This window comes from Tiliqua scincoides, chromosome 2, assembly GCF_035046505.1.
Source record: "Tiliqua scincoides isolate rTilSci1 chromosome 2, rTilSci1.hap2, whole genome shotgun sequence".
NCBI classification, from domain to species: domain Eukaryota; kingdom Metazoa; phylum Chordata; class Lepidosauria; order Squamata; family Scincidae; genus Tiliqua; species Tiliqua scincoides.
Genome location: NC_089822.1, coordinates 119754808 through 119777586, shown reverse-complemented (window position 1 = coordinate 119777586; position 22779 = coordinate 119754808). Strand labels below are relative to the sequence as shown.

The 22779-nt window shown below is 45.2% G+C and overlaps 1 protein-coding gene across 1 annotated transcript; it reads left to right on the top strand.

Moving 5' to 3' along the window:
* Nucleotides 1-13306: 13306 nt before the first annotated feature.
* LOC136639337 (lysozyme C, milk isozyme-like) lies at nucleotides 13307-16535 on the top strand. Its single transcript, XM_066613435.1, has 4 exons — nucleotides 13307-13442; nucleotides 14702-14863; nucleotides 15225-15303; nucleotides 16271-16535. The coding sequence occupies exons 1-4, from the start codon at nucleotides 13307-13309 to the stop codon at nucleotides 16335-16337; spliced, it is 444 nt and encodes a 147-aa protein (XP_066469532.1). The 3' UTR covers nucleotides 16338-16535.
* Nucleotides 16536-22779: the final 6244 nt, after the last annotated feature.

Genomic DNA, 22779 nt, shown 5'->3' with positions numbered 1-22779 from the left:
ACGCTTAACTTTATGTAATAGGTATGCTCCAAGTAAGGTAGTGGGATGATCTCTGTAACTATGGAAATAAATAAAGATTTTTAAAACAAACAAAAAAATCTATGTGCATCTTTGTAATGGTGTGCTACCCAAAACAGCCTGCTTGTGTCAGATGTGTTGGCCTATGCACCAGGCAGCTGCTCTTAATATAAAAGAAAGAGAACATCTCTAAACTAGCTGCTGCTTGTGTCAGTTTGTGGTTTCTCCAGATCAAACCACAGGGGAGCAAGTGGTTCCGCAACAGTATCTTCATTCCTTCCTCTTAAGCTAAAGGAACACTACAACACCATCTGCAAATGCACCAAGAAAGGGAAAGGCAAAAAGAGGGGCTTATGCTTTTCCCAAATTGGGTCTTACTACTATTCTATTTTTTGCTGGTTTGTTTTTAAACATCTAAAAGTGTGATACTCGTATATCTGCATGGAAGTCAGTAGAGCACAAGGTTCTGAATGCAACAATACAAAATTTGGCCTGGGAAGGCCACTTTTAAAAGAACAAGGCTACAAAATTTAAAACTATGATTTTAACCAATTGACTAAAATCCACACACACATGCTTAGACCATTAAACCTCTGCTTGAGAACTTTGATCTTGGCCTTCCCTGTGATGCCCAACATTAACCCCATGAGGCCAGAAATGCCATGCTAGTACCTGGCTGCAAGTACTACACCAGGCTGGGGCACCACCAGGACACATCCCTCAAATCCTCCTCGGTTTCAGCTGCTGTGCTGGCACTTGAGACAGGCTGGTCAACGAACCTGGTCACTGAGGGCCCAAAGGATGGGGCTGTGAGCTTCTCCCACTGTCCTCTCAGGTCTCTTATGTCCTCCCATTTCTGCAGTACAAAAGCCTGACCAGAAGTGCTGTGTGGGAGAGACGTCAGGTCTGGAACAAAAAGATGCTGAAAGTGCACTTTTGGGTCCAGCTGTGTTGGGCCACTCTGCTGCCAGAACGCGCATTCCAATGGCACAGCATGCTTTCTGGCTGTGACATGCTGTTCAGTGTGGCTGCGGCATGGCTCCAAGTGGTGAGTGGCCTCAGCGATGTGTCAGTGGCCCACCAAAGAGCTCTTGAGTCACCCTGGTGGGGGGGGGCAAAATAGGGCAGAGACTGGTGAGGGGATAGATCAAGGCTGAGTAGGGGGCGGTATTGGTGGCAGATGTGCTGCCGAAATCCGATCCTTCTCCCTGACCTGAATCCACCTTCCTCGATCTGCCAATTTCGCGGGTACACATCTGAGTAGACCCAATCAGGTAGTGAAGGCTTACCCCCAGGCAAGCCACTCCCAAAGTGTGGCTGCTTTGACCAGCAAAGGAGGGGGGAGTTAGGTAGGATTCTGCTGTTAGAAAAATAAACATTGAAGGTTCTTCCTCATCAGTTACGGGCAAAACAAATCATGTTCCCTTTCTCCATGCTTCCAGAAAATGGCTTGGAACTGCAAAGTGTTTGCAGTGTTGACATGCAGAAAGTTCCACCTTTGGTATCCAGGCACTGGAATCAATTCATTGTTGACAAAGTGGTAAATCAAACAAGTGTTAAGTTGGGCGTGTATTATTTAATTTTGTTCTTTAAATTCCACCTTCCATGTTGGGCCCATGCATCCATTCATTGCAAACATACAAAACAATAAATTAAACAATTTGTGGGGATGGGTGTGTATATTTAAGATTTTGGTGTACTTACCGATAAGTGCCCTTACCTGCTGCACCAGCATTTCTCAAAGTGTTGCTACACCAGCACTTCTAGGAGCCCTGGGGCTCCCTGAGATCTCTTCAGAGGCTCCATAAGCAGCTGCCATTAGCTCAGCTCTGCACCATTCCGCACATGTGCTGGAACTCAGGATCTCCAAGACTTCATGCATGTGCTGTTAGGGCTCCCCACGACGCCATTTAGGAGAGTAATGGGCTCCAGAGAACAAAATGCTTGAGAATCACAGTGCTGCACTTCCATGTTTTAAGTTTCAGTGTATTTGCCCTCAGGTGGTTGTGTTCTTTAAGTTCTCTGATCCTTGGATGTTTACTTTTCACTTGCTGGGCAGATAAGGAGAGAGTGGCAAGATGAGGTGTGTTCCCGAATGAACACACACACGGTTCTTTGGATTTTTGGAGAGGCAAACAAACAGGCGACAGGAGAATTCAAAGGACTTCTTACGTTTTACTCGTTTGCAAACGGGGCCTTCCACAAACACACACACGTGGAGAGACCATGAACAATTACAATGATGCTGGTTTTATAGGATAGACTAGGTAGGGGAGGGGGGACAAAAGAGCACACAAAAAGAGCAAAACACATCCATGGCAAGCATGGGAAAAATAACAGACCAACAGTCCCACAAACATTTGGCTTGGTTATCAGATCAACATCTTGATCCTCAGGATGTTCAGGAGGGCAATTCGATACGCATCGGCAATTTGTTTACAGATATATCCATTACAAAGGATCTGGTCCTCTATGCATCCCTTTTATTTGTTTATGGCTCTTATTTATGACTTTCTGTTTACCCTTGTGAACATACCACAGTTAGCCTGTTCTCTAAGAGGGATTTTTAGATGCTGGCTTTTGGTCAGAGAAGAGCCTTATGGGTGAACTGGGCATCTTGGGATATTTCTATATTGTGAGCTCAGCATATTGTTATCAGTTTCCCTCCTGATAAACAACAAGGTAAACAGAAAGTCAAATTAGCTTGGTAAACTTGGGCTGAACAAAACAAAAAATACATCAACACACATTTTACTTTGATAGGAATCATAAATCCAGACCACTTTTAGGTATACCAGGGTGGTGTAGTTTTAGTTCACTTTCTACAGAGCATTCTGAATACAAAAGGGCAAAGAGTGAATTTAAAGTGCAAACATAGCTACTTGTCTGGGTGTCTGGTCTGTGAGCAGCCTGTACACCCTGGAGAGTGACTCTATGTTTGGGTGCTCAGGAGAGTAACTATTTGCTAGCCAAACTCTCTTAGTTTTTAAGGATATTGAAAGGTTGCTTACATGTAGGCAGAATGTTTGGAGATAAATGTGAAAGTCAGGGTATGAATGGAGGGAATTCCCTTAATCACCCAGGATGCAGGTAAACTGGGCCAGCAGTGTCAGCTAAAATGCATATTAGCTCTTTGGTGCCAGAGCCTGTCTAGCAACTTTTAAGTGAGGTTTACCTAAATTAATGCGAAATACAGGCATAATCCAAAGTTTTGGTACAAAATACAGAAGTTACTGGAATTACATTCAGGAAAGCAAACACAAACTGAAGATAGAATGGAAAATAATAGAATGAATAGAAAATAAAAATGCTACATTAAAACAACTTCATCCAAAGAAATCATACATGCTCATAACAGCTCATTATTTATCTGCCGTGAGTCCCTTCAGCAGGTCCATCTCCAACATATCTTTCAGCATCAGGTGAGCAAGGTGTTCTTCATCTTCCAGCAGCTGTCTTCTAGGCGATGTTGTGTGTAGTCAGGGACCTGACAAGTTGGTACCTCCCGTGTTGAATCTCCATCTGGGGGTGTATGGCGAGGGACCGGTGTATCTTCGATCTTGCCCTCACTTCTTTCAGTGGGTGCACACAGGCTGAGGAAAAGAGGTCTGGTCTCTTTCACAGCCAAGTTGCCTCCACCATTTGTCTCAGTCCAGAGGAGCACAGGCAGGAACCGTCTTCAGGTCTGAACCAACATTGGTTGGAAGTTAGGTCCATGTAGCGCTGGACTTGCGTGAGCTTGTCCAGTGGATGTGTTGGTTGGAGTTAGCTGCACGGACCCTGCTTTGGGAGCTCACTGCAGATGATAATGGTAAAGCCCTCATGATTTCTGAGTATAAAGCAGAAAAGAAAAGTTAGCAAAGCAAAACACATACTCAAGGGGTCAATGTGGTTTCTTAAGCAGTGCATTTCAGGGTACACTTTCTCTGCGTTGGAACACATTTGAGACATCTCAAAAGGAGATATTGGAAATGGAAAAGGTACAAAAGATCACTAAGGTGATTGCTGGGCTGGGGCACCTCCCCTATGAGGAATGGCCACAGCGCCTGAGCTCCCTTAGCCCAGCAAAGAGACACCTGAGGGGGAACATGATTGAGACATACAAAATCATGCATGGGGAGGACAAAGTGGACAGAGAGATGCTCTCCGTGCATTCTCACATAACACCAGAACCAGGGGACATCCACTCAAAATTGAGCGTGGGGAGAGACAGGATAGACAAAAGAAAATACTTGTTCACTCCATGTGTGGTAGGTCTGTGGAACTCCCCACCACAGGATGTGGCGACGGCATCCGGCCCGGACGCCTTCAAAAGGGGACCGGACAAGTCTCTGGAGGAAAATCCATCACGGGCCACAAGCCATCATGTGCATGTGCACCCCCCCGATTTTAGAAATGGGCTATGTCAGATGCAAGGGAGGGCACCAGGTTGCAAGTCTCTTGCCACTAGGTGTGCTCCCTGGGGCATCCGGCGGAGCCGCTGTGAGATACAAGAAGCTGGACCAGATGGGCCTATGGCCTGATCCAGGGGGCTGTTTATCATGTGGTCACAGACACAATGCTGGACATTTTGTTGGAACATAATACAGGTTAGTGACAGAGGCTTATTTAGTTGTGTCCCTACATTCAAACAGTTAAACACAACCAGCATGGCTATTAGCACTTGGAATAAATTAAAGTTATTTCTGATACTTGTTACCACAACTTTTTAGTTAACTTGATCTTAGATGTTTAGGTCCTTTCTTTGTTTTCTCACCCTCCTTTATCTAGACACTCCTGTTGATATCAAACATTCAGATACTGCACCTACTTCAGACTCTTTTAGTTGCTTTGGTCTCAAACAAAGATAAGATGCAACAATTTACTAAACATAGGAAACTTAAAACATTGTGAGAATAGCAGTTCAGGGAGTGCAGTATTGGAATAGAGGCAATTTGCTAGCTTTAAACCTGCACACAGACATTGATTTACAACAGACAATAAACAACAATACATATTTTTGTGGAAGGGGGCTTCCTGTATTTTTATCTAACCTCCTCGAAATACAATTGCGTGATTTGGCCCCTCCCACTATTGGCTATGTCTGGTACTTTTACTTCAGTCAGTTTCTCTTAGCTCAAAGTTCCGTTGGTCAGGCCATGTGGCTCTTGATTCCATTTTCTCTCTCTCTTTTTCTTGGACTGTTCAACCTTAAAGGGCTGGTGTTGTTACAGAACTCTGTACATGGCCTGCTTGTTGGTTGGTTTGCTGTAGGAACTAGAGAAGAGGTAATAACAGTACAAAAATACAAACACAGTACAAATACAGTAGCAGAAAGACACTGTGTTGACTTTGCTTACATTCTTGTTGAGCACAAAAGGTTAGGTGTTTTAACACATTCTCCACAGAGAAAGTAAACCAGTTGTCCAGGGCTACCTCTGATTGAGTGCAATTTCTTACCATTAAGACAGAGGAAAACTGGAACACATCATGAGCTTTACACGCTACAGTCAGCCAAATCTGATTTTTTTTTTTTCCCAACTTTTGCTTTTGTTTCTTTTCTTATTCACAACTGTTTTGATTCCCTGGGAGCTGGAGAGAACCTGGGTTTTTCCTTCAAGGAGGACTCAAGTTGGTTCTGCAAACACTTGCACAGCTCATTCCTCTTCGCTTTTCTCTCTTTCTCCCTATTTTTTTTTTCTTAACATATACGTAGAATTAAGAGAATGCAAAATATTAATTGTACCACAATAGTTTTTACAATGGAGTGAAATCTTAACATTAAGAGATTATTTGCTGAGGGACTCTAACCCTTGAACATATTCATCATTGATGGAACAAAACGTTTTGTCCAATTAGGGTTATTCTTCATGTTCCCTTCCTCTTGGATAAGGGGGGGTTTGTGTGAAAATAAAGTACATTTGATAAGAGTACTCTTACATGTTTAAAAACAGAAAAAAAGGAACCATGGTACCAAAAATGGTAATGAGCTCAATATACAAAAATAATAAAAATTGTTGCAACGAATATCAGGCCTATTACAGAAAGGAAGTCATGTGGGCTTCAGATAGACTTCACTATAAGTCAAAAACAAACAAGAACAAAGACAGACAAAGCGCTTCTTTCATACCACACACACACATCCAACAAACATATAGAACATTTTAGTATTTATATGTATATAAGCAGAGAACATAAGTAGAATTAAAAGAATTTGTCATGACAATTTTTCCATTAGAAAAAGAAATACTTGATTAGTATTAAACCAAACTAAAATATATACAGATATAGGCGTCAGGGCTTAGATCCTGTAAAGGAAATGAGATTAAGTAAATTTGTCCTCTGGAGGGCAAATGCTGTCTTCTTTTTCTTTACTTGTTGCTGAAACAAAAAGGGTTAAAACAAAAGATAGCATCGCAAAGTTAGGCATTAGAGGCTTTCCTTTTTTTTTTCTGGGCTACTATTTTGCACTCTGTGCATGCCTTGAGGCACAAAGGCTAGGAGGGGTTCTCCAGCTTTCCCTTCTTTTGGGGAGGGGGAACACACAGACTTCCTACATTGCACACCTGTGAAATCCAAAAGTTATTAAGAATGATTAAAGGTTGTATTTAAAGAGAAACACACTTTTGACAATTGTCTAGGTTGGTTGCAGCTGCAATTAGTCTTTTTTAGTTACCTGAATAGGCAGGAAGCAAATCATGGTTATTATTGTAGCTGGAAACTATACTTTGGGGTCTTTCTAAATCAATCTGAGCATTTTTAGCTTGTATTCTGGCCCCTAGGATCTCACTGACTCAGTTTTGCTGATCTATGTAATGGGCACATATATTGTTTTGCAGGCTGTGTTTCTAAGCAAACACACAGTGTAGTTTGCTTAGAAGTTTGCTTTTTCAATGCACTTAATAGTAAGTGCCTTAAAAAATACTAAGTTCAAATGAGCCTGATCCTGAGCACCCATGAACAAGACAGCGAATTGTATCTTGTCTCTCAGACAAGGGAAGACAGAACACATCATATGAAATTGCCAAGCAGATAGAAGAGAGGGATGTCATGAACACTGAGGGGAAGGGGCAGGCAAACAGAACACTAAGTACTTTGGAGGAGAGAAGGGAGGGGGCCTTGTTGAAACTCAGGAAAGATCCAGTGTCTAATGCCTTCCTGAAACTAGTGAGATCTGGTTAACAACATATGCCAGAACCACCATCCAGAGCATAGTCTTCCATAGTCATACCATAGTCATAGTCATACCATAGTGATGACTTCCATAGTCATACCATAGTGATACCATAGTCAGAGACTGAAGGTTGCCAACAATACCAACTGCTGGTCTTTGAAATTCTGAGTTGGCCAGTAATGCGCCCATTCAGAAGGGTGGGGTTTCCCCTTCCCAGAGACTCAAAGTTATCCAATGTGCATTTCAAAGGGTTTCTTCCTTCAGGCCCAGGCTCTGAGTGCCTCATCTTAATTGTCACACAGGCTGGCCTCCTGTGTCTCAGCTGGGTCCGGCTGGGAGCTGGGAGCCAGGTCTCAGCTGGACCGGCTGCCCAAAACAGTGACTCACGTATGGCCAATCCTTCAAAACCTGGGGGTTTGCTGCCTTGACACACACACACACTCATATTCTCATTCGTATCTCAGTCACACAACACTCAGTCAGGCAGAGAACCACATGGCCTTGCTCTGAAGCCACGGAGATGGGCGCACACACACAACACAGCAAAATGTACAATAATATACAAACAATATGTACAGTAATTCAAACACAATCAGCAATATGTATGTACAGTAATACAAACACAATCACCCTCCCCACTGAAGCTCCACACCAGAACTTCCCTTCAAACTTCAGGGTCCCCCCCCCCCCGGGTTCCCACAGAGAATTCTCACCTAAGCGCGCTGTACCTTACCGCGGGCGAAGTTCCGTTCTCCTGGGCTCTTTCTTGCAGAGAAGGAGACGGTCAGATTCAGAGACAACCCAGCGCCAGGACGCACACAAGGGGTGCGGGAGCCGACTCACTTTACCTTCTGGCGGTGCGCTGTCCCCTGCAGTGACTTTGTCTCGATCCCTGCAGAGCCTTGCCTTCCAATCCGAGTCGAGGCACCAAAAACTGTTCCCGAATGAACACACACACGGTTCTTTGGATTTTTGGAGAGGCAAACAAACAGGCGACAGGAGAATTCAAAGGACTTCTTACGTTTTACTCGTTTGCAAACGGGGCCTTCCACAAACACACACACGTGGAGAGACCGTGAACAATTACAATGATGCTGGTTTTATAGGATAGACTAGGTAGGGGAGGGGGGACAAAAGAGCACACAAAAAGAGCAAAACACATCCATGGCAAGCATGGGAAAAATAACAGACCAACAGTCCCACAAACATTTGGCTTGGTTATCAGATCAACATCTTGATCCTCAGGATGTTCAGGAGGGCAATTCGATACGCATCGGCAATTTGTTTACAGATATATCCATTACAAAGGATCTGGTCCTCTATGCATCCCTTTTATTTGTTTATGGCTCTTATTTATGACTTTCTGTTTACCCTTGTGAACATACCACAGTTAGCCTGTTCTCTAAGAGGGATTTTTAGATGCTGGCTTTTGGTCAGAGAAGAGCCTTATGGGTGAACTGGGCATCTTGGGATATTTCTATATTGTGAGCTCAGCATATTGTTATCAGGTGGAATGCAGCATGGCACAGTGGTCCAGACACTCCCTTACCTTCAGTATTGTCACTGCTGCCACTGATGCAGGCTAAAGAAAGCCATAAGCCAAACACAAACAAATGTTTACTTATGTTAATGAACCAAATGTTATGCTATGTTATGAGTGAATTAGTTTAAAACAAATTATTGGTTTATATGTTTGAAAATGAATGCTAAGATCAGATCAAATGTTCAGAAGCCTATGTGCTTGGTATATTTCACCAACCAATTTGAAAAAAAATCCCTTTTGTTCTGAGGCCCTTCTGGAACTGCTAGACTAGCAGCCTTTGCTAGTCAGTCTCATATACAAAATATACAAAAATGTATATTTTTGTCCAGGGAAGGAACTTGGGTTCATCTAACTCTGGCCTATACCACTCAGCTCACTATTTGAAATGAACCAGAATCTTGAGACCTGAGTCCCTGGAGTTTGAGGAAATTCAAACTTGGCATATTTCACCAACCAATTTGGAAAAAATCCATTTTGTTCTGAGGCCATTCTGGAACTGCTAGACTAGCAGCCTTTGCTAGTCAGTCTCAAGCTATCAAGGACAAGGAGATAAGATTTTGAGCTTCAAAGGACTAAGAGGCTGGAATTCCAGCTGTCGAGTTTAATTGGCAAAATGATAAATGAAGACTAAATTGAACAGAGGAAAACACATAGGGAGAGGTTTTTGTATTTTAAAAATTCAGGCTTCCTTAGACAGAGAGGAAAAAACTTTTAAAACTTAATTCAGACAGGCTTTCCAAAATATGCTCTGAGGAGAGCTGTTTAATGCTAATTTCACAAAGACAACACACCAGAGCATCATGGAGGTGTCAAATAAATCACTAAGATAGCATGCATGGCAAATAATGCTTCAATATTTTAATAATTATGGCTTAAAATGTAATTAACATATATATAAGGCATATAGAAGTAAAATTAGCTATTAAAGTAAAGCTTGATGTTATTGAAAGTTAAATAATAGTATAGAAATACACAGAATAAGTGGAAGCCATTAAACTAAAAGCCACAAAAGTGATTCAGAAGTAACCTTGAGAAACAAATGTCTGGCAAAGTTAATTAAGAGAATCAGACAGCTCATACACATGGAATGTGGTATACTCCTCAGAAAGACTCTTATCTTGGACTCAAAGTTCAGCTTGTTAATTTTAATTGGAACTAGGGAAGTACAAAAGGAGATTAGACACAACCAGAGTACTATTATAACTCAAAAGGAAAGACAGATTTATAAGTAGCCAGGATGCACCTGCACCAATTAATTGAGAAAGAGTTATGTCTCTTGACACCAAGAGATATAACTAAAAGTTATATACAGGATAGAAGCAGTTTTAATGAGAAAGTCTTAGTAATGCAACTTCTTATCTTGTTTGAGAAATGGAGACAGCTGGACAGGAACAAAATAATATGAAAAAGCCCTAACTGGTAAAACATTCCTGAGAGGGTCCCCTGATCGGCAAAACATCATTAGAGCCTCTAAAAGTTAACAGAAAGAGCTGAATCTAGTTAAAATGAATAAGAAAAGGGAATCCTTTTGTACAATAAGAGTTAGTTTGTCTTGTATTATACATCACAAAATAAGTCACATATAGGCAGCTAGCATGCCTGTATGGGCACGCTAGCAATGATTGCCATGCCTAGCCCCCTATCAGCTGGCAGCAGGGCTTTGCTGCCAGCTGATTGGCTGGTTGGCGTTAGGGGGCGGGACGACTGAGCCTGATCTAGCGTGCAGGCGCTAGACCCTGCTCAGTTCCGTTCCTGGAAGCGACCGAGCAGGTCGCTTTTCCGGGAGTGGGAGAGAGGCTGCCCCGCGATCGGAATGAGGGCAACCCGTTGCGCGCTCTGCAAACGGCATCAGGGGTGACCCGCTGCACACTCTGCAGAGTGGCATCAAGGGGGGTTGCCCACTGCACACTCTGTCTGAGTGGCAGCAGTAGGGGCATAGGGGATGACCCGCTGTGTGCTCTGCAGGCGAGCATTGGTTAGGGGGGGCCGTTGCGCGCTCTGACTGAGCGGCAACATCAAAAGGCTGCCTGCTGCGCGCTCTGCCTGCCGCGCTGCGGGGCACAGGGCTCTTGGACACCCCGCAAGTGGCGACTGCGGGTGCCTCCCAGGGGTCCGTGGGGGGCCACAGACGCCCGTGGTGGGCGGCCACCCTGCGGCCCTTTGCCTAGCTGCCTTGGGGGGCGATTGTTCGGGCCTCATTTCAGTGGCCATTGGGGGGCGCCTCGTGGCTGAGCGCCATTTTAGGTCCCTGCCTTGTGGCGCTCCGCCATTTTGTAATTCAAAAAAAAAAGGAAAAAAAATTTAGCCGGCGGCCATTTTGAGGGCTTCAACTGCCCAAGGGTTTTTTGCCTTACAGAGTTGAGGGACTTCCTCCAGTCACAGCACGGAGGGGCAAGAAACCGTGCTGCTGCAGCGGCGCTGCTGCGATCGTCCTCTTTTCGGATCGTTCCCTTTCATATTGTATATAGTAAAAAATTAGAACACAGGGTGGTGGGCCCCCACTGGGATATTCCTTCACTGGGGGGTGGACATGGGGAAGAAAGCCCAGAAGTTGGGCGGAAAGGCTGCCAAAAAGGCGGTTCCAGCTTGGCCTCCCCCTCCCCTCCCTCATCAGCGGATGATGAGGAGCAAATGGCGGAGTTGCGGGCCTTCACGGTCACTACAATGCGAGACGAGGCGCAGGACGCCAACTCCCTAGATGTGCCCCGCAGGTCAATTAGAAGGAGTAAAGGGGCCTCTCTCCCTCCCCTGCAGGTGCACGTTCTGGAGGATAAGCGCGTTACTGTGGAGGAGGGCAAGGCGCAGGACGGCAACTCCCTAGATGTGGAGGAGGAGATGGTCCGTCCTGTTAAAAGTCCTCGGCCACTGGCTTACAGTGGCTGTGGTGGGCAAGGAGGAGCGCTTGCTCCTGCTGGTCCTGTTTGCAACAAGCAGGATGGGTCAAGCCTGTTGGAAGTGTTCCCAGCAAGCCTCACTCAAAATGTTTGTTTTAACAGGATTGGGTGGAACAAGAGGCAAAAGCTGAAGCTTGAAGTGTGGCAGGCTGGAGGGGACAGTGATCGTGTGCGGGACACCCTGTCATCGGTTTACTGCACCCCCCCATTCGCCATTTGACATGGTCTCAACTGCCAACCTCATGGTTGGATCAGCCCTGCTTTTTATCACTTTCAACTCCCCAAATAATTCTCACCTGCCAGTAAACCATCACATTTTTCAAAAGACTCACTTGGGTAATCCTGGTCCACCTTTGTTCAAAGACTGTTCTCCCGTGATTGTTTAACGTCTCAGAGCCCAATCCTGAACGGTGCACGCTGGCTTACCGCACTGGCTGGCGCTGGTCTAGAGCCGGGCAACTGTCTGACCTCCGCAGCTTGGCAGTCGCGTGGACCACGGAGCAGCAGCATGGTAAACAGGGGCAGGGAGGGGTTGGGGAGGAGGCGTTCTGGGGAGGAGGGAGGCAGGTGGAGAGAGGGCAGGGAGGAAGCGTGACGGGGAGGCGGGAGGCAGGGAGAGGGTGGGCGGGAGGCGTGCCAGGGGAGAGAGGGAGGCAGGTCCAGTGGAGCAGAGGTCCCCCGGATCTTGTCCACTCGTTTGGGGTTCGGCGCCCTACACAAATGCCTTTACCCTTGAGTAGCCCCATTGCGGTAGTAGGTAACTTGAATAGGTAACCTGAGTAACCCCAATGCGGGGCTGCTTCTCTTACCCGGGAGAAGGGGATGAAAGTCCCCTTCTTCCAAGGTGCCACCCACAATAGCCCATCATTTTTGGTGCCACCAAAGCTGCATGCCATGGGAGCTCCGGATTGGGCTGCCTGATGTTACATCTGTGCTTTTTCCCCATTTCTGCTGGGCTTGTTCATAAAAATAAATTCTGGATAGGGCTGCATTGCCACTTCCAACTTGCAGTCTGGATGCTCTCATGATTTTGTCATTGCCCCTGGATGCTCAGGTGGTGGCTGTAGCCAGTAGTCATCTTCACTGCTTCCTGCAAACCAGAGATCTAGGAACTATCAATCAGATCTGAGGGCCCAATCCTACAGGCCTCTACACTGGCAGTACACGTGTACTGCCAGATCCTAGTGTTGCAAATGTGCCATAAAGCACATTTGTGCAGTAAGTGGCACTGGTGGAGAGGCCTGTGCCGCCCCGTCACTGCCGCTGCAGGAACCCCAGCCAGCAGAGAGAAGCGCTAGTAAGCGTGGGAGAGTAGCGGAAGGGTGTAGGGGAGGTGTCCTGTGCAGGGCCGTTTCAGTGCCGCTGTAATCCGCAGTGCTGGGAAGTTTAGGATTGGTCTGTTAGTCACACTGAGGATCAAGGTGGTATGTTGAGTTGATGGGGAATTGTCAAAGACTCTTATGTAAGAGTGAAATGCCATGTTCATATAAGAACATGGGCATTCACTTTAATGCAGCCCTTTCATTGCTCTTGCGAGATGATGTTTCAGCAGAGAATTACTTGCCTTGTTTCGCCACCGCTTTCTTCCACAATTGTGGCACATTCTAAAAATCATCTGGACAGAAGCCAGAACTTGGATTATAAAAAGCACTGCAGTTCTTGCTGCATCTTTGTGTCACCAGCCACAAGGTTGTCAGGATGAAGGTCTTGGCCCTTGCTCTCCTCTGCCTGCTCATTGCAGCAAATGAAGCCATAATCATGAATAAGTGTCAACTGGCAAAGGCATTGAAACAGAATGGCATGTCTGGATATCAAAGAGTTTCCCTGGACAACTGTGAGTTTGTCTTGCTTTTCCTTGTGTTAGGGCTGAATTTTACTCAAAGTTATATGGATGTGACAGGGAACCTCTGAATGAGGAAATAGAATTTTTTTTTCTAAATGTGATGCTACCTAGATTAAGGCCCAAATCCTAACCAACTTTTCAGCACTGGCATAGCTGTGCCAATGGGATGTGTGTGCTGCATCCTGCAGTTGGGTGGCAGTCATGGAGGCCTCCTTAAAGTAAGGAAATGTTTGTTCCCTTACCTTGGAGCTGCAATGCGCTTATATCAGTGCTGAAAAGTGGGTTAGGATTGTACCTTAAGTGTGGACCAACAACAAGTCTTGGCTGAACCAATTTAGAGCCCAATCTCGAGCTCGGTGCACGCTTCCTGCCAGCACACACTGTTGCATACGTAAGGCACATTTATGGGCTTTGATATACCAGCAAATGCAATTGATACTTAAGGTAAATTTACAAATGAAACCAGAAGCATTTTTGTTGGGAATATTGGATGATTCGATTCAGAAAAACTGTGAAAAAATGCTTTTATATATGACAATTGCTGCAAGAATATTGTATGCTCAACACTAGAAGTGTCCAAAAATACCATCAGTGGAAGAATGCTGCTTAAAGACACTAGACCTTGAAGAAATGGACAAACTTACAATTCTTCTTAAAGAGAAATCAGTACAAACCTTTGTGGACAATTGGAAACCATTCATGGACTTCCTGAGTGTGAAGGGGAAAATGGGTCCAATGAACTATGCATTCAATGAGTAGACAATGGCTATATAACTTTTTTTTTCTTTTTTGTTGTTGTTGAAAATGCACATTAAAATAATTATCAGACTGTTTAGGATTTGATACCCATATTGTTATATGATTTTGTAAACAACGAAATGTAAATTGAGAACTCTGCACCTGCCACACAGCTTTCAATATCTGTTTGTTTGTTTTTTTAATTTTCACCTATGTCTAATTGGTATTTCTAATTTACTGAGTTTGTATGTTTGATCTTTGATCTTTTAAAATAAAACTATAACTTTAAAAAAAGAGCTCTAGGAAAAGAAAATGAAATATTCACTTTAGCTTTCATTTTCTTTTTTAAGGTATATCGTTTTGCTAGAGAAACTTTTAAAGAACGGGGTTGTTTTTTTTGTTCCATTCTATTTCAAAAGGTTGCAAATGATTGTTCACAGAAAATGAAACTGTTGTGCCCCAGCATGCCATGCTTTCAATTGTAAGCTCTTTTCTGCTTCTTTTTGTTCCAGGGGTCTGTATGGCTTTTTATGAAAGCAGATTCAACACGGCGGCTGTGGGACCACCGAACAGTGATGGCAGCCGGGACTATGGGATTTTTCAGATAAACAGCCGCTATTGGTGCACCAATGGACAAGGCCCATCAGCTAATGGCTGCAGAACCTCCTGCAACAGTAAGTAACATACTTCTAGTGACTAATTAGTAAAAATCTACAAAATTTGATGCTTTGGATGATTTGAATGGATTGCATGAAGGACTAGGGCTGTTCCCACATTGTAATGAAGTAGTTACTACCAAAAATGCATTAAAAGTAATTCATACCCCCTAGAGGGTAAAGACCAGCCCATCAGTTCTTCCAAGAATATCCAGCCTTGGACCCTGACAGATGCCTCAGCAAAAGGAGCTCTGAGAATGCCTCTCTATGTACTTCTGCTGACATGGTATCTGTGCAACGGAATGTTTGCATAGTGGATCAGAAAGAGCAAATTCCTCTACTGGGATCCCCAATAACCACCATTGCTTCCTTTGGACAGATTTCCTAACTAATGACATCACCGATGACATTAACTGTGCAAAGAAGGTTGTCAGTGACCCCAACGGGATGGATGCCTGGTAAGTCCAGCTCAGTTTATCATCTTTCTGTTCATTGATGCAACAGCAATAAAATTAATATAGTTATAAATTTTAAACTATAAATTTATAAATATAAATTTTATAGCAATAAAATTAATAAAATTAATATAGCCAAAAATGGCTGCCGCCGCATCCTTCATGCTTCGGACAGCCATGGGTGGCACCTTGGGAGAAGGAGACTTTCGTCCCCTTCCCCCTGGTAAAGAGAGTAGCCCCACAATGAGACTACTCGATTTACCGCCAACCTTTTGGTCAGCAGTGAATCAAAAGCCTCCGTGCTGCATGGTGAGTGAAGCTCCACCCGTCCCGCCTCCCTCCCTCCCTGCTCCCTCCCCCTGGAACGCCGCCTCCTCACCCTCTGCCGGCCTCCCCAGAACTCCTCCTCCTCACCTCCCCCCAAGCCCCCACTTACCTCCTCGCTGCTTGGCGGTCCTTGCGACTGCAGAGTGGCAGAGCTTGGGCCGCTGCCCGGCACTAGCCCAGCATTAGTTCTCATAAATGTACCGCCAGCACGCCAAGCTCAGGATTGGGCACTCAGTTCTCTAGGCCTTTGCGTATCTAATAGTGGAAGATGCTACCTCGTTGGGCACTGAATATACATGGATTGCTTTTGATGGTTGGTGGCTATTCAGTGTTGTCACAGTCCCAGTATTGATGAGATGAGGAGTAAAGGGAAGAACTGAAATGCAGTGACAGTAGTGGTACTCCAGTGGTACAGCTCCCACTCTCCTTTCTGCCACACATGTTCTGTCCTCCTTCCCTTTTAAAATGCCAGAGAATGGTAAGATGAGAAGGAAGCAGATGGGCTGATGCACCTCCAGGATACGTACGGCTGGCTCAAGGGGAAGGTGGGCAAGTAGAGAAACATTTCCTGGAAACTTCTCGTAGCTCCTCAAAGGAGACCTCTGTCAACAGAACACTCATGCACTTTGTTTCTGACATTTAGGGTGGGCTGGAGTAACAATTGCAAAGGAAGAGACGTCTCACAATGGACACGCGGCTGCCAACTCTGAATATGATGATCCTGCCTAAAATCATGAATAGATTGTCTGCGGGTGAACGTGAATCCTCTCACTGCATAATCAGAATTCTGCTATTTCTTTCTCTTCAAGCGTTTGTTTCCTTGGCATGCCATATGGTGAGCGGATGGCCCTTTTTGCATTTGATGGAGGCAGTTATTGGAAATGTGTAGTTAGGGGGCACTGATCTTGCCTGGGAGGCTGTTCTTCTCTGCTTCAAAATCTTGAATAAACTATCAGAATGTCAAATCTTATTGTTTGGTTATTGGATGCGTGGGAGAGAAATGTTGCAAGAGGGGAGTGTGTTGCAGTTCAACTTTGCCCTTTCCAACTTCTTGTGAGTTCTTACTTGTGATATCAGAGAAGAAGGGCTGTGCTGTCCCCACCATGAGAATACTGTGTTCCAGTGGCCAGAACAGCTGAGCTGATAATAGTCATCCTCAAGCTGCTCTCTAAAAGCCATGGTTGCCCCCAAGACACATATGATGCATACATGCCCTAGAACATACTTGTTTCCTGGGAAATTGAATTGGTTGACACTACATTGACTGACGCCCAGCACGTGTTGACACATGTTAAAAGAAGTTATCCAAAGATGGAGGAGTTCAGAATAAAAGATATAAAATGTATGAAGGCACTGGAACGGTGAGGATAGAAAAGAGAGGGGAAAATAATAAAATTAACTATTTATAATCCAAAAGGAACAAATCGTTTTTATGATTGCAATATTGGACACAATCTGGGCTGCCGCTGTTTTTAACACATCCTTATGAATAGAATCGGACTGTGGAGCTAAGAATTTGAATCCCTGTATCAAAACTGGGAGAGTTAGGAAGAGAATCGACTAGCAAGCCAAGAAGGGGAACTCCCCCCCCCCAAAAAAAACATTAAACTATGCTAAACTAAAACTTAGTTACTCAGAAGCCATGATTCTGTTGCTTAGACAGGGGTGGGAGCAGGAGGTCATGTCTTGTGGAAGGAGAAAATTCCAGGAAATAAGCTATATACAAACTGAAAATGAGGAAGAAAAAGTTGGAGTTACATGGGAAACAATTCTGCATTTGCAAAAGCACATTATTATTATTATTATTATTATTATTATTATTATTATTATTATTATTATTATTATTATTAGAATATTTATATGCTACTTTTCCACAATGAAATTTACATTGCTAAATAAAATGGTTCCCACTTCCAAAATGACTCAGAATCCCAAAAAGACTCACCAGAAACCACCCCTGGAAAAGATGCTATGCAGGGGTGGAAAGGGACAATTGCTCTGCTTTTCTAGTTATAAGAGAAGCACCCCTTGAAACAGGGCTTCTTTGCTCGGTCGGCAGCGTTGATTGTCCTCAGGGCTGACTTGAAGTCGGTTTAGCCAATTGGATGAAATTGGGCCCTGCCTGGGGCGGAGAGCAGATTGCCCGCTGCTGCAGTCGGGATCTCACTTTGGGAGGCTGACGCAGCAAGAGGGGCACTTGATAGAAAGAAAAGAGTGAGCAAAGGGAGGAGGTTCCTCCGTGAATTGAATGCTGAGTTTAAAGAGCAAAATAGGGAGAGGGGTTTCTTTCCGCAGGAAACTGCAGTTTCAAAGTACTTCAGGCAAGCCTGAGACAGTGAACGCGTTACGCAGAGGGGGTTGCCCCCTAAAACTGAAGCCAGGACAAGATGTGGGAATGAAAAAGAGGGCGGGAGCAAAGGCAATAGAGACCATTGCCAACCATGCTCGGAAGCACACATTCATCTGACGTATACGAAGGAAAAAAGCTTATTGGAAATGTCTCTCCTGTCCAAACAATGAGAGTAAAAGGGTGATAAGTTGCCCACCCTTGGGGAAAAATGAAAAGGGACACTCTGGCTGATCACTCTCTTTGTTTACTTTACTCAGCACTCCTTCAGCATTCCACTTACCTTTCAGATCAACTATTTTCAACCACTGTGCCATGGCACGCTGGTGTGCCACGGATGGTCCGCAGGTGTGCCACAGGTGTTTGGGGAGGGTAATTTATTAGTAGGGCTATTGGGGATTTTGAGCCCCCTACCAGTGTGCCTTGTCAATGGTCAACGTACTGATGGTGTGCCTTGGCGATCTTCGCAGTGTGCCATGAGATGAAAAGGGTTGAAAATCACTGTTTTAGATTAACCAGGGAGAAGAGACAGTGGAGAGGCTGGGGCTGGAAAAAGTGGTCAAGGATTTGCACAAGGGATTAGAGTAGGACCCCCTCCCCATCCCCAAGTCCTGCATTCAGTTTCAGTTCTCTGCTGATCAATTTTTTTTTAAATCCAGAAAGTCCTTCCTCCTTCCCTTCTTCCTCCCCAGCCCCGTGCTTCCCCCTCCGCCTCACCCAACGTCTCCCTCCAGATCCTCAACACTTCAGCATCTATCAATATGGAAGCAGGCAAGCAGCCTGTCACTCAGGCAGGCTGCTTCTGGGTCCTAAAGCTCAGAAACTCCACGTACTGTACTGTATATGCAGTGTTTCTCAAACTGTGTGTCAGGACCCACTAGGTGAGTTGTGAGTCAATTTCAGGTGGGTTCCCATTCATTTCAATATTTTATTTTTAATATATTAGACTTGATGCTACCATGGTATGTGACTGCATCTGGGGAAATGTCACACATCCATACTTTTAACAGGCTACTATATACATATGCTTTTAACAATGATAGTAAGTGCGGGTACGATTGCAGCCTAGGATTGTTAAAAATTTTCCTGCTTGATGATGTCAGTTCTGGTCATGACATCACTTTCGGTGGGTCCCGACAGAGTCTCATTCTAAAAAGTGGGTCCCGGTGCTGAAAGTTTGAGAACCACTGGATAGAGTTTGCTGTTTGGGACATCCATAGTAAGTATTGGAACATATCCCCTGCAGGTACAGGGGTCTACTGTATATCACGACCTTCCTGAAACTGAGATAGGGCCGGTGAAGGCAAGGTTCACGTGAGGGGGAAGACATCCTGAGACCAGAGCTGTACTGTTCTTCTGTTCCCCAAATTATGTTTTGTCAGTAGATGTTGCGATGTTAAGCCATGTTTTCCTGGGTTTAGACAAAGTGCAGACACAAGCTCCTGCCCCTGTTGAAGCTGTCCATTGTCTCCTGAGGCTTGGCTCTGAAGTGTGAATGTGTGTGCTTGATAGAGGGTCACAGGAAAAAGGATATTTCTTAAACCTCCATACTGTGCTGGCGTTAACCCAGAGCAAAGATCATCCCTATTCAGAACACTAAGTTCAGGCACCAGGACATCTGTGTAAAGTGGCCCCTGCCCCTCGCCTTCCGAGCCATTTGCGAGAGCAAAGCAGAGGAGAAGGATGAAAGGTCTCTTCCTTTGCAGTGGTTCCTTCAAACCATCCTAAATTCCAGAGGGTCACATGACTATTCTGTCAATAGCTGCAGGAGAGATGGGCCTCCTTTCAGAAGCTACAGGAGCTATGGGAAGTTTCTAGGAAATGTTTTCTCTACTTCCTCAACTTTCCTGTGGGCCAATCTTACCTATCCTGGGGGTGCATCAGCCCATCTACTTCCTCCGCATCTTACCACTCTTTGGTATTTTAAAAACAGGACAGAAGAGGAAGCGTGTGGAGCAAAGGAGAGTTCCAGCCTTCAGCACTCCCTAGAAGGCAAACATCCACCAGATTCTAAGCCCATTTCTTGGCCTGCCCCCCCTTTCTCACTTCAGGCTTGTGGGTCCAAGGATACCCATAGGCTTTCATGAAGCCTATGCAGAGGTAAGTAAAAAAGAAAAGAAAAAATTGTACTTACCTGCTGTCACCACCACCAATGGATGTTCCACTAGTGATGATGCATTGATGCCATGGTGGGTGATAGAACTGGGCATTTAGCTGTGGTTGAATTTTACAAACAGAAGGATCAGAAAAAGAGGTGCACCAACCAGGCATTCATCCTGATGGGGTCCTGGACATTCTCTTTGCACACTCGGTATCATAGTACCATCACTGATGTCATCATCTGTGAAACTTGTTAATAGTTTTGTCAGAAAACAAAGATAGTTTGGGGTTCTCCATAAGGAATTTGCTCTTTCAAACCTATTATGCAAACACACCATTATTATTTATTGTTGCTGTTGTTGACAATGATGATGTTTCTCCAGACAGGGGGAAATTATTTATGAATGCATTTTTGCAGTAACTACCGCATTACTATGTAGTAGTCCTAGTTGTTCATGCAATGCATTCACATCCTCCGAGTACTGTACTCTGGTCTTCAAAAGTATCGTCTACCTGTTTAAAAAATTTGAAGAATTAGCCCCCTAGAAGTATGTTACTTACAGCCAATTCCTATGAGCTTGATCGCTAAAGGTACAAGTGTACTGCTGGTGCTGGTTGTTGCGAACATGCTGTAAAGCATGTTTGCAGCACCCAGCAAAGAGGGTGCGCCAGCACTGGGCCAGCGTCACTTGGCACTGGGCCTCAGTGCGATGAACATGCTGCATAGGAACCGCCGTTGTTAAGTAGCAGCACCAGGCTTTTTGAGGTGGCTTTTTGAGGTGGGGGAGGCATTCTCAGTTGGAGGAGCTGTGCTCCCCTCACCTCTGGTGGCTTTTCTGAGCCCTGCAGAGGCCGCATGCAAGCCAGAACACGGAAGGGGCAGTGGGGCCAGTTGACATGGGCCTACAATTTTGAGGGGGCCCACTCCAAGAGAGTTAAGGGGCATCCTTTAGCACTAAATATTAACATTTGAAAGAAGATTCATACAGATAAAATATAAACAAATAAATGCAGATAACAGAAACCAACTCTGCGCTAAATGTAAGCGGCAATTCATGGAAAACAAGGGGGTACAGCAAAATTTTGACGAAATGTTTAGTGTTGAGTATTTGGATGTTTCTGCCTTTGATAATGTTGATGATGTTTTGTGTGAATGGCCAGGGGTCCCAAGCCTGAAGGCTTCTGGTCTCCTGCTCAGGACCCCTGGACCAACTCGAGTCTGTGCCAGACAACATAAAATATACAGGATGTTCTGGACAATTTGAGCTTCCATAGGATATACAGAACATACATGATCTGGTCAGTTTGAACCTTGGGCAAAAGGGCGAAGTACATTAAACAATGAAGGAGGCCAGAGGACAGCAAACAAATGCTTATCTAATGTACACGTGGATGCAGAAGTGTAAGCTCCATAAAGCACATTTGTGCCTCCTTGGGAGCAAACCATGCCAGTGCACGGAGGTGACCCACACGCAGGCTGCATCCAGCCTCTGTGGTGGCTTGCGGGGCGAGCCTTGCATCAACCAAGCTTGGCCAATGCAAGGCTCTGGGGTGGGCGGGGAGGAGGTGGGAGGGAGGTGTTCCAGGGCAGGTGTTCCAGGGCAAGAGCGGGAGGCAGGGCTGGGATCCAGCTGTTATGCCCATTCCCGAGCAGCACAGAGCGGCTTCAAGCCGCTCCACTCTCCTCGGACTTGAGGTGACTTGAGGACTCTGGCTCTCCTCCTGAGGTGGCGCAAGTCCAAGGAGACCCATAGGGGCTGCAGTGGCTGGTGCCCTATCTCACGCTGTATACCGCACAAGCCTCCTGGCTTGCCTGTTCCAGCGCAAGATAGGGTTGCGCTATCAGTTGGCCTCTGACCCTCATCTTGCTCGCTGAGAGTGAATTGGAAAGAGTTGGGCAGTGATAGCCCACCTCTTCCTGTAGCGATGCTGCTGTGAGCAACCACAGAGCAGGAACTGCATGAAGAAGCCTCACAATGACTGTTTTGAATCCTGGGATTCATAAGAAAGCAATGGATAAGGCGGATTCAGGACCACCCCCACCACCTGCCTCCTTCCTGTTACGTATAGGTCCACTGTCACCTACTGCCTCTTGCTCCACCCAATTCTGCTGAAATAAACAGTATGGATAAAGCATGCTGGGAGTGCTCCATCCATCCTGTTTCTTGTATACAGACCAGCAGAATCAAGTGGGAGGAGTAGGAGATTGCGTCAAGGATGATATTGAAGTTAAGGTCCCTGTCTGGGTCACTGTGCCGTGCTGCATTCCACTTTGCCTTGCCTCCTTCTCCTTGCCAACCCAGCTTCACTGGGCACTGGAAGACCCTGTACTGGCATCACAGGGGGCAGCGTGGGCCTTCTCCATCAATAAGGAAGGGCAAAGTTGGACTGCAACATTCTCCCCTCTCTCTTGCAGTGCTTTCACTCATCCACTGACAACGCTACAGGTTTGATTGAACTCAATTTATTCCAGATATTAAAGCAGAGAATATTACACTCCCAGGGAAGGTCTGTCCCCCCTTTCCAACCAGACATTTTCCAACACATTCCCACATTCATATACCAAGAAGGCCCCCCTTCCATCAAATGTTGGTCCAAGGGTTCAAACACTTGAAGAGAAAGAAATAGTTGAATTCTGATTGAGCAGTGAAAGAAATTACATTCACTAGCAGATGAACTATTCCTGATGTTAGGCATCATCGCAT